Raw genomic sequence first — 13,064 nt, forward strand, 5'->3', positions numbered from 1 at the left:
CGATCTTTCCTAATCCGCCTCCCGACACTCTTTAACAATATTAACAGGAGACAAGAACTCGATATAGCATCGAATAAAAGTGTATTCGAGAGGTGTGTAAATAGCCTCTTAAAGATAAGTTGATGTGAAGGGATTATACCGCCATCTTGACCCACGACGACTTGGCTATGAATATGGACATTCTTATGGTTTTCGATTTGGACAGTTATTAGTAGGCTGTGTACCTGATCTTGTTATATTTTGTTATGTTTGTTATATTTTATTATGAAAGTTTACGTTGGTTAAATAGTCTGTTGGCAGTGCAAGTGAAATTTGCTCAGTGTAGCTGTATCTTGTGCTTTGTGAATAAATAAATAAATAAATAAATAAATAAACATAAAAATGAGACCTCTGGAGACCTGTCCAAAACATACTGAACTTCGAAAATAACTCCCCTCCTCTATTAATATAATGCTCCCAGCATCATTACCAGCAGTTCTGGTTAGCACTGTGGCCTCTTCAGTTGCTTTTACAGTGAGTTTCTGTTTAGGTAATACAAGAAAATATTCTGCCAGGGTTGGGTCAGGTCAGAAGGGTGGATAGAAAAGCACAATTGTCTTCGTATTTGTAAAAAAAAAAAATAATCACAAATCGACAGGAAAGCATGACCTGGCATGCTGTCGTGATGGAGACTGCAGTTTTTCTTCTGACATTTTCTCTCAAATTTCTTTGAGAAATGCCTGCGGTTCATCTTTTGAATCCATGATGCCCAGCACAGTTGACAACACTTTCAACCTGAGTTGCTGTGCTTTCTTCGGTTTCAATCCATCACCATAAACTGTCATCATTTGGTACATCTCGACAAAGGTTTTCCTTAGTTTAAAGTAGAAAGAGGCACTGAGATGCTGCTCGTAATATTCAGACATCTTGACAATCGCAACACACAGTCTACACAAACTGAAACAGTTGCTGAGTAATTGTTTAAGAAATGTGCAGCAAATGAGATGGATCCATCATACAGTGCCACTTACTGGAAACTGCTAAAAGTTTGCATTTAACTAACAGACTAACAGTTAAAGATAAAAACTTCATTGTTCCGTATTGAAATTTTTAAGACTAACAGTTATAAACTTTGCATTCTTTGAACAGGTGTTGTAGATGATGTGATCTGTTGTTTGTTTGTTTGCAGATGACAACAGGAGGTACAGAGTCGATACTGATGGCGTGCAAGGCATACAGAGACTATGCCATCGAGGAACAGGGCATCAAGCACCCGGAGATCGTGCTGCCCGTGACTGCACACCCGGCTTTCGACAAGGCTGCTGCGTACTTCCGGATGAGAGTGAGGCACATTCCCGTGGACCCCAAGACCTATAAGGTTGACCTCAGGGCTATGAAGAGAGCCATCAGCAGGAACACCTGCATGGTAAGTCTCCTAAGCCAGTAGAGAAACAGATAATTTATTTCATGGGGCAAAGTTGACCAGTCTGTCTGTAAAGTCTTCAGCCTGGAGGCTTGCTATAAAGGCACCGCCAGAGGTTATGCAGGGATAGGGAAACCACAAAAACCAATGGCAGCAAAATAAAGAGGAGTGTCATACTTCTCACACGAGTTTTGTTGGATGTTAGCTTTAAGACCGGTCTCCACTGATTAACATTTAACAACATGTTAAATGTTGAATACTGTTTCATTTAACATTGTGTCCACACTTAATAAACATGTTAAACTTGACTTCCTTTGTTTATACACAGATAGTTCATCATATCGATTTGTGGTAATACATTTAGGTGGTGTCTAGTATTTTCGGACAAGGACAATGCACTTGGATAAAGAGGATTTGGCCTTTGTTATTGCCGCTGTTGCTTCTTGTTATGATTTAGAAATGCGGTTTTATTAGGCACATTTCCTCCCTTCATCCTGCTCATTGCTTCAAAAGCAAACCACTTTGAAGTATAAACTTCGTCCGCTCCCGCCCCCGACTTCGGACTTTTCTGATTTTGCAATTTTTTACTGTACTGGGAGCGGAGGGATGCTAGGTTTTTTCGATGCACTCATGGGAACAATTATAGATAATTTAGAGTTCCTGGAAACTGTCGTCTTTCTTCACTTTATCTCTGTTTTCCTTTGATGAGACATCCCACAAATAAGGCCTTTCTATTATATCATTAATTAAGTCCAGAGTAATCTCCTTGCTCCATTCCATTTGTGACTGTAAGTTTTAGTATAGTGCAGAGGAGAACGACACACGCGCGTGTACTGTATTTGTAGCTTATAACAAAGAGAATGAGTGTTGCAGAGTGTTGTAACTGTAATCCTACTTCACAAGAAGCACGTTGTTTGTGTCGTGTGGCTAATCTGTTGACAGCAAGGAAGATGCCGAAGTTCTGCCGACATCTCACAAACAACGAATTGACTTGACATGTTTTCCACTTGGAGCGGAAAACATGCCAACACGTTAAGTGTTAACCTTAACGTTCTGAGTTAACATGCAAAGTCAATTGGAAGACACAATCACAATATACATGTCAATTGTAACATGTTAAATTTAACATGTTGGTGTTAAATGTTGATCAGTAGAGACTGGCCTTTACAGAGAAGAGTGCCACTTTGGTGTTGATTTGTGCAGTGCTGCCAACCAAAGAATGGGAAACAGATGAGGAAAAGTAATATTTCAGGCTGTGTAAATAACATTTACTTCACACATACGTATATACATTCATACGTACATACATGCAGCAAACTCCCGATTATTCAGGTGCGGATTATCCGGTTTGTGGATTATCTGTGCAACCTCAAGGTTTACTTTATTTCCTTTATTTTTGTCACGGCATTGAGAATGCGTGTGAACTGCCTGCTTGAAATTCGAGCATGCTCTCAAATGCATATGTGCTGGTGGCGTGCGTTGTTCGAGAACTAAACACTAAATACTGTAATATATAGAAGTTATTTGTTGGTGTTCTGTGATGGCAATCATGGCTACGAAGCAAAAGAAAGTGCTTTTATTGTTAAAACAAAAGCTTGAATTAATTGGAAATTTCAAGAAAGGAGAACCAGTAAAGAAATTAGCAAATGATTATGGGATTTGTGGTTAGACAGTAGCAAATAGCTCTTAGAATTCACTAGAAATTGCAGCAGTGAAGCAGAATGTTATTGCAGTTTGGAACATCCGTATTTGTATACTGAAGAAGTTACATGAATTTCGAAAGCAAAAGAACATTACCGATTATTTTTCGCCGAATGACAAAATCGGTCATCATGAGTAGGTAGGACATATTCGCAATACCATGTTCAGGAAAATGGGGTTCCACAGGGATCGGTCCTTAGCTTCACTCTGTTCGCGATTGCCATAAACGGTATTGTTGCGGCTGCTGGTTCAGCAGTAATACCGTCGCTCTATGTGGATGATTTTGCTCTGCACAATAGCTTGCGTAATATGGCAGTCGCAGAGCGACAATTACAACAAGCTATTAGGAGAGTGGAACAGTGGGCCTTAGAACATGGCTTTCGGTTTTCCACCACAAAGTCCTCTGTTGTCCACTTTTGTCAGCTCTACTCTTCATCCACAACCTGAGCTTTATTTAGGAAATGTCGTTCTTCCAGTTGTTGAAACTTACCGATTTCTTAGGCTCCTTTTCGATAGCAGATTATCATGGGAGCCACACGTGTCAGTTAAAAGTGCAATGCACTAAGAAGCTGAATATCGTGAAGTTTCTTAGCAGCACTAATTGGGGTGCTGACCGCACGGTGCTCCTACGATTCTATAGGGCACATATTTTATCCCGGCTAGACTACAGAAGTGCAGCATATGGCTCAGCAAGACCTAGCGTCCTTGGGAAGCTGAAAAGCAATCCACTACAGCGGGGTTGGGTTAGCTACGGGAGTTTTTCGTACAAGCCACATAAATTGCCTGCTCGCTGAGTTTGGTGTGCCGCCTTTACACCTGACGCGCCAGCAACTCCTACTTTCGTATGCTGCAAATTTGCGACAGATGCCACTTCATCCAAGCTATCCTTGCCTGTTCAACAATAACAACCATTTGCTGTACGCTGCTTGTCCTCGAGCAACGCGGACGGTTGGAGTATGCTTGGATAACAGTTACGTATTGTTTCACGTACCTTCGGTTCCTTGCCTTGTCAGACAACCAAGTGGGGCACCTCTGTGGGTAGTACGACGACCTGAAATAATCCTGGATCTGCACATTGGCCCGAAGGAAAACACGGACCCTTCGATTTATCGGAGGCTCTTCCTGTCCGTTGTTGGCCGATATTCAAGTTCAGTTGTTGTCTACGCGGATGGTTCAAGGACTGAAACGAAGGTGGGCTGTGCGTTCATTGTCGACAACGATAGGTTTCTTTTTGCTCTCCCGGAAACCTGTAGTGTGTGGCACCAGAATCAAGTTCCTGTGGCTCCCAAGCCACATGGGTGTAGAGGGAAATGAGTTAGCAGAGAAGGCTGCTAAGGAGGCAGTTACACTGCCCCCGTTGCCTTTCAAGGTTCCAGCAAGTGATATTCGCTCTCAGCTGAGACATCTGGTTATGTTCAATTGGGAAATGGAATGGCAGGCCACTCCTCTTCCAAATAAGCTGAGAGCAGTTAAAGGTACTACGAAGGTATGGAGGACTTCCCTTCGGACCTCTCGGAGGGAAGCAGTGGTATTATGTCGTCTTCGGATCGGCACGGTATCCTGACTCACTCCCATCTATTGAAAGGAGAACCCCCTCTGGTGTGTACTTGCGGCGATCATTTTACCGTGGTACACATCCTTATGGAGTGTGTGGACCTGGTCGATCAGCGCCGTAGTCTTAACCTCCCGAGTAGCTGCAGTCGCTTAATTGCGGCCAGTATCCAGTATTCGGGAGATAGTGGGTTCGAACCCCACTGTCGGCAGCCCTGAAAATGGTTTTCCGTGGTTTCCCATTTTTACACCAGGCAAATGCTGGGGCTGTACCTTAAGGCCACGGCCGCTTCATTCCCACTCCTAGCCCTTCCCTGTCCCATCGTCGCCATAAGATCTATCTGTGTCGGTGCGACGTAAAGCAACTAGCAAAAAAAAAAAAAAAAAAAGAGTACAATTTCCCTTATCTTGAGAGATGACGAGCAGTCAGCAGACCTCGTCATCCGCTTTATGAGGGATAGTGGTCTGTTTTATCATGTGTAGTGATGTCCTTTGTCCTAGTGTATTTGTGTCAATTGCGATTTTATCCCATTGACTTCATTTTAGTTTGTGTTGCGTATTTTAATGTGTTATTTTAACGTCTAACATAAATTATGTATATATATCTGTACTACCAGGAAATGCCTTGTTCCTTTGTCTCCTATATTTTCTCTTATTTTATTAGAAAATAAGGCATTCGAATTAGATCCACTGATTGTCTTAATCTCATACTCATTTTTCTTCATCACCATTTTTTAACTCTAGTCAGTGGATACATTTTAAAATTTTAACTATCATATATCATGTCGTCCATCTCGTTCCATTAGGGGCCGATGACCTTCGATGTTAGGCCCCTTAAAACAGCAATCATCATCAAAATCAGTCATATCTGTATATTTCCACTTGTCTGGTAGATGTCCATTAACGTCCTGGAGATCCTGACCCACTCGGTCTGCCTAGAGGAGGCTCGAAACAGAGCGAGCTGCTGATGGAAGGGCCAAAAAGCATTGCGGAATGGAATAGCCTCACCATCTCCATTCCCAATGCGAAGAACTATCAGCACCTAATATATTTTGGCTGTGTGGGAAGATTTGTATTTATTTATTGAATACTGATACTGGAAAAAAATCTCAAATCATGAAGAACAAACACACAAGCTGCCATTGAAGTCCAGGAATGATGCTTTACTGCACGTTAAAGAGTATCTTCCACTTTACTGTTTCACAGCGTTGAGAGCATTGTCACACTAATACCAGGTGGTTGAACCTGACCTCTTTTCCAGCTCACTGTCCAATTAATGCTTCATGAAGTAAGCCTATTCATACTACAGATAGTGTCAAGTCGTTAAGCCCTAATTGCTGCATAGTGTCCAGGTGTTACTTTCTTTTAGTTCTGTCTCAGTGCATTTCTCCCTTTCATTTGTAATAAGGGACAATTCAGTGCAAACGAGTTATTAGCCCTTTGCACCGGGGCCCAGGGAGGGACTGTCTTCTAACCCCTCTGGACTATGGGATTTTCCCTCTGGGTATTTCCTTTACACTTTGGAGTCCTCCTCCTAACTGCAAGGCAGCAGGTTGGCTCCAACGCGAGCTTTGTCATACCAAAGCCTATCTTCTTTGCCATCCCTGCTGTGGAGGACTTCACCAGAGACCCATTAGTTGTTACTTGCCAGGGCGGCTGTAGGACCTTCACAGCTACTGTATCGGTTCCAGGGCACACAAGTTCCCACTCTACATCACCCCTACAGGCCATCCCCTACTTGTGCCAGTCTCCCACAACGTGGGCGAGGAGTTAGTCTTCTACGTAATCACTAGCACATGCCTGAGAATGAAAACAGTTTATCAGTAATACGAGAATCAGTTTCAAATGCACCTCTCGATGAAAAATTCCTTTATTTTTTTTTTATTGTAATCCATTCCTTACTTAGCCATAAGCTGCACCTTAATTTGACAGAACATTATTTTCTTGGTTCTGAAGTACGCAGGTATTACCCAAATGAGGAAGGGTGTCTGTGTAAATACAACTCGTTGATAATCCTCCAGTTCTGCGTCTTCTCTGTAAATTAAATCAGGAAACGTTTTTTCCAATTATCCTTAACATTATCCAGCAACTTGCATTTTTAGGGTGTTAGGCTTGGCATAAAACCATGCAGTTTCAGCCAGTCTTCAATGGACTAATTTGTTTCTATTTCTTTGTTTCAGTTAGTGGGATCCACGCCGAACTATCCGTACGGTACCATGGACGACATAAAACAGATCGCTGCTCTCGGCGTCAAGTACAACATTCCAGTCCATGTCGATGCATGTCTTGGAGGTTTCATCATTGCCTTCATGGAAGATGCTGGGAGCCCTCTGCCGCCCTTCGATTTCCGTGTTCCAGGAGTAACCAGTATATCGGCCGATACTCACAAGGTAAGGTTTCTTTCATTTTTTATACCTCAATTTCCCTTTTCTGGCTCCAGATGTTCATGTCACCTCTCTATGTTGTTCTGTCCAACCACCCGTCTGTTCGGTACTGAATTTCTAGGGCTACCGTATGTCCCCCTTTTTATTTTATTTTTTATCTTTTTCCTTCCAATTTGTTTTACGTTGCACAAACACAAATAGGTCTTATGTTAGTGATGGGATAGGAAAGGACAAGGAGTTTAAGGGACTCCAGTAGTTGATTTGTCCTCTTTAATTTGGTATATAGCTCATATAGCTTCGTACCTATAAATTCTCAGAATAAATTATTTAAAAGGAAGAGGTGTGGGTGTGGCAATTTTCACATCATAAAAGCCATGTACGAGCTTCAAAAAGAGAGGGCTTCAAAGAAATTGTTAAAGGAAGTAGAATAAAAAGCAAGAAGAGAAGAAAACTTAAGAGAAGGCTGGAAGGAACCTATCAGTAGGATCCAGATGACCCAACTTATGGTGCTGGAATGCACTGAAACTTCGATAGCAGTTTTCCGTAATTTTATTTTTTTTGAAAGACTTTTGTACCTTTTCTTGAAAACTACTTGCATTAATTTACTGAAACTTTTACAGCTTTGAAAGTGTATGTCTGTGAGTAGTTTAACACATGGATATTGTGTTATACTTCATACTTAGCACTGAAGAACACCTTATAAGTTCCAAAAAATGAAGTATTACTAAACAAATACATTTCTGGCAAACAAGTTGATATTTTTGGAAATCTCTGTGTTAAAGTTCCGTAAAACCTCATTAATTCAAAGTCGTTGGGATGCAAAAATCGGACTTTGAATTACATAATTTTGAATTAACCACCAACTCGTAATTTAGAAACATCAACCCTTGCCGCATCACAAAGTATTCTAAGACCAATTAATGCATGCAATCGCCTTGATTCACAGTTTGAACCTTTCAAATGCTATGGAAAAATAGATTTCCGAAATGTTGCCATTTACATAATTCAAATAATGTAATACAGTAAATCACTGGCAATACCAATATAAATGGTCCGTTACTGAACATTATAAATTTTCCAGCTGACTCATTCCTAGTTGCCAGCGTTTCGCCCTCGTGTGCTAAGTTGTACTCATCAGTTGGTACTTAGCACAACGACCAAAACACAGGGCTAGTGCATACCTCCACCAGGCAACCAGGAATGAGTTAGCTGGAAAATTTATAATGTTAAATAACGCACCATTTATATTGGTATTATAAATTTACTCATTCGGGACAAATATTTCAGGTTCCCTATGTGAATCAACATCCATATCAAATCACTGGCAATCATAACCTCACACAACGAAAGAAAAAAATCACGATTCAAAGATGAGGACAAATTATGCTGGTTCTCCTGTGCAGATGCTTTATTTTTTTTATTACTGTACTGTTTACATTTTTTAGATGCCTTGTACTTGCACGGAAAGTACCCAACTCTGTTGAAACATCATGCTTTATCAAATTTTCCTATGATGAGGAGACAAGGTCTCTCGCTTCCATGTTCATTCCAACACAGTACAATGACTTCCACCCTTGTGTGATTTTCCAGCTGCTGGCACTTCTCTCCTTTAAAACGGTAAGTCTGTTTGGGCTAGGCATTAACTCATTGCGGACTGTGGACGGCGTAAGACGTTTAAGCTTGCTCCTATGCTGCGGGCCATGGACGGCGCAAGACGTTTAATGTTCCGCACAAAGCAATGCTGTTTATATTCATCATCTATGGATTCTTACACCTTAGTCTGCGTTACTGGTTGTAGCAGGAAGTTGGTTAACCTTTTTGAGATAACCCTCGCGTTGAGTGGGCTCGTGTTTATCTTAGCTGTTTTAGCGGGAATATCTCAGCACTTCCTTGCGGGTCAAGACGGTTTTTGAGATTCCAATGCAGAGTATGTTGTTCTTACCGAGTGTAATATAATGGCTTATAAAACAAAGTTTCTTACGGAGGATTAATTATTAGATATTGTTCACAGTGATTATTCTGATGATGAAGTTATTCCTGAAATAGACTCAGATAGTGAAAGTGAGAGTGACGAGGAAATTCCGATTCCCGAATCCGATAGGCCTACTGAGAAAAGTGAAGTGCCTGATACATATCATCTTAGTTATTGTCCACCCGTTCCACCATTTACAGAGAATTCAGGTATAAATGTTCAAATAGAAAATAAGCAGGATATATTGAGTTACATGAGTATTTTCATGAATGACAAATTTTATCAGAATGTGTGGGAGCAGACGAATCTATACGCGAGTCAAGTGATAAGTGCGGCGCCCCAGCCTTTCACAAAGAATTCGACCATGCAATCGTGGAAACCGATTAGTCCAAAATCCTGATATAAAAATGTACTGGACCGAAGACCCTGTTTTTCATACTCCGATATTTTCTAATACAATGTTCCGAATACGCTTCCTTCATATTCTTTCATTTCTTCACTTCGGTGACAGTAATCATTATGCCGAAAATACAGATAGGCTGTATAAAATTAGATGTATTTTGAAACCTGTGACACCAAATATCACACCCTAAATATTTACTAGAGGTAAGGACAAAGTATCATTTTTCTAACATTTATAGTTTAGGAGTAATTGTAAAGTGTATTAAGTGATGCACGTCAAGAGGGCCGGGCATGAAAATGGCTGGTCCAGGCATTCAAGTGTCCCGCTCAGAAGCAGGTACTGAACATGTGCTCAAAATATAAAAAGCGGCATTTCTCCTCTTAATTATTACAGGAATGAATGTGCGGACTGACGCTACCTGTAGCCCTTTTGTGATGTGATTATCATCGATGCAGACAAATGAACAAATTAGGAAGGTACAATGAACCATGAATTATTGCATAGATTCATATTTTCTTTATTCTGTGACACTTACGACTTGCCTTGTTGTTGACAGTTTGTTTTATGTTTGTTTTTTAGTACGGCTACGCTCCAAAAGGGTCATCAGTCATCCTGTATTCACACCCGAAGTACCGTCACCACCAGTTCTGCGTAACGACGGACTGGCCCGGCGGTGTGTACGGTTCTCCGGCTGTCAGTGGTTCCAGAGCAGGAGGTGAGACAACTCTCATTGTTCTTATCCAGCACTTCGCACATCATCGAGTGTTGAAACAGAAACAAGCTTGTCAGGGTCTCTTGAGATGTGGACATTGTCCTTGTCTCCTCGTGTCATTGTGTTTGTCCTACTCTGTGTGCCTATTCATGTTTATTTGGTGGTTGTTTTCTCTAGTTCGGTGTAAAGATTCATTCTGTTGTATTTCTGTCACGTTTATTGTGTTGTTTCTCAGAACGCCGAAGTGGATTTGCAAGTTACAGCAAGACTATCCATTTTTGAGGAAGTTGTGTAATAAAAAAGTGTTAGATGATTTTTCTGTGGCATGCGGAGGTCGATGTGATATCGCAGACTATGTAAAGAGGGTCCTCTTGCTTTTTGATCTTCCTTCAGTCATTGGTCTCAGAGGTTGTGGAAAGAACTTCCATGCTTGTAATGCTTTTCCTGCTCTGGGAAGAACCAAACTCGGAAGCGCTTGTATCATCTGGTTAAACTGTCTGTGGAAAATTGCCTTACTGTGTAAATGTGGTTAGTGGGTTTACTGGTGCCAAAGCAAGAAGAAAATCAGCAGTCTTGTGCAATTCTGTGTCATTAATTGGAGTACAAAACTTGGTGCCCCCTGTGGTTGGGAGGTGCAGACTAAGAATACACTCACGGTATCCCCTCCTGTTGTAAGAAGCAACTAAAAGGGACAACCAAGGGATGATTGAATTAGAACCATGAAACTACTTGTAATTAGTACCATGACGTGGCGAACACCACGGGCTTACATTACCTGTGAGTAGTACCATAATGTGTGATCTTCTGAATAGTAACGCAACACACCTTACTTCATATAAATGACTGACCTTCTACTTCTTGTAGATTTTACAATTTAAAATTGCACAGTGCCAGTCCCCAAGCCTCTTCAACTGTTTTTGTGAAAGACTCATTCTTTAATTTCTTATTTACCTATGCATTGTTTTTTTCATTTTATTTGGCTGATGATGACACAGATTGGGGTTGAAACCAGTACTGCTTCCGCTTATAATTAAATAGAAATGTAACACTACATTTCTTATTTATTTGTATTGAATAGGTTGAACTACTTTATTTGTTATTTCAATTTAATTGTTATACAGTTCAGTACGGAACATCATGAAATTTTTATCTTTAAATATGTGACATCACATGTATACTCTCATAAGATGGTGCTGTGTTGACTCGCGCGTTCAGTTGGAGGTTAGCTGAAACAGCTAAAACAATTTAATAAGCAAGTCTACAAAACACCGAGGCCATTAGAGTAGTGACAGCCTACTGCCAATTTTTTTGTTAGTATTTAGTAGTTTTAATGATTTCTGTCTTTATTTTCTAAAACTCTTAAGTTACTTGTGTATCATTTTTTTTATATTCTGTTTGCTGAATGCACGTGCTATGTGGCCAAAAATGTCTGGACACCCCTTACTGTTCTAAAGATGCCAGCCATGTACCCAATAGTGTGGAGGACCTCCTTTTGCTACTGGAGTGTAATCTCAGTTCAGTGATAGTGTGTGGAGAGAAAAAAAAAAGTTGTAGTGGGTGTTATCGTTATAAAGAGGGATTTTGAATAACTTCTTGTGTTTAGAGTTTTTTTGGTCCATGTCAGTTAATTTCTGATGCCTGTCAGAGCAGTGGCTGGGTTCAGTGCCTCCCTGACGTTTCCACTACACAATAACATTGCTGGACACATGTAACTCCTGTGAAATCTTCCTGACAGAAAACATGTCCGTGATCGTGGCACATTTTGCCTACATCTATGTATCTGTGGATGCATAGCTGGGCATGTTCAGTCGGATGTCCAGAGACTTCTGGCCTCGTAGTGTTTCTGAAGTATATACTGATCATTTTCTTGTGCCCAAGGGTGCAGATTGTGGCTAGCTCACACCATTGAGGTGCACTACAATGTAATTTCCACTTTTAGGGATCATTGCTGCGTGCTGGGCCACTCTGCTTCACTTTGGGCTGGAAGGTTACGTGGAGGCAACGAGGAAGATTGTTGCCACAACCAAGTACATCGAGCAAGGGTGAGTTACCTGTTTAGTTAACGGTTTCCTGGTCTTCGTAGTTGTAACTTGTGAGTTAACAACATTGTTTATTTGCAGACTGCGCGAGATGGATGGCATCTACGTGTTTGGCAAGCCCATTTCGTCAGTGGTGGCGATAGGCTCGGATAAGTTCCACATCTACAGGCTCTCCGATGGCATGTGCAAGCGAGGATGGAACCTCAGCCCTCTGCAGTTTCCCTCAGGGTATGTTACTGGCACTTCTGAATGCGCAACCTCTTAAATTAATTAAGGTTATATTACTAGCAACCTCATGAGACTGATGACTTTACATTTCTAGCCCATAAATAATTGTTTTCATAGTGTACGAAGGTCTATCAAATATAAACGGGATTTTTGTTCCTGAACATAAACAGTTTGTAGGACTGGCCCCGTGCTTCTGCTATGCTTAGTCGGGACCGTTAGGAGTGGGGAGAGCATGTTGTTAGATATTTTCCATCATTTCGTTAGTAACGCTCACGATGTCGTAGCAACAGGTTCGCCCTTCCACTGTGCAACGCATAATAACATTTCTTGCTTGTGAAGGAGTTACAGTGGCGGAAATTTGCTGGAGATTGACTGCAACATTGTCAAGGACCCGTGTGTTTGCCTGGCATAAAAAGTTCAAGGAATGACGAGAATGTCTGGAAAATCAGCAACAAGATCGCCGTCCTTGGACCAGCATTACAGATGGAAACCTTTGTGCAGTTAAAGACATTGATGACGATCGACGGGCGACAGTATCAGAAATTGCAGAACAAGTCGGAATCAGTTATGGGAGCTGTCAAGCAATCATCACAAACGACCTAGAGTTCCGTGAAGTGTGTTCCAGATGGGTCCCTCGCCTTTTGACCGAAAATCTGAAGTTGAGACGTTTGG

The 13,064-nt window shown here is 41.2% G+C and overlaps 1 protein-coding gene across 1 annotated transcript in view; it reads left to right on the forward strand.

Moving 5' to 3' along the window:
* The window catches only part of Sply (Sphingosine-1-phosphate lyase), a 54,567-nt gene that overhangs the window by 34,257 nt on the left and 7,246 nt on the right, over positions 1–13,064 (forward strand). The window contains exons 4-8 of the mRNA XM_067154935.2: positions 1,169–1,405; positions 6,835–7,044; positions 9,993–10,128; positions 12,065–12,167; positions 12,246–12,392. Coding sequence (XP_067011036.1) covers positions 1,169–1,405; positions 6,835–7,044; positions 9,993–10,128; positions 12,065–12,167; positions 12,246–12,392 — 833 coding nt within the window. The remainder of the gene's footprint in view (positions 1–1,168; positions 1,406–6,834; positions 7,045–9,992; positions 10,129–12,064; positions 12,168–12,245; positions 12,393–13,064) is intronic.

The sequence above is a fragment of the Anabrus simplex genome, chromosome 10 (assembly GCF_040414725.1).
Source record: "Anabrus simplex isolate iqAnaSimp1 chromosome 10, ASM4041472v1, whole genome shotgun sequence".
NCBI lineage: Eukaryota > Metazoa > Arthropoda > Insecta > Orthoptera > Tettigoniidae > Anabrus > Anabrus simplex.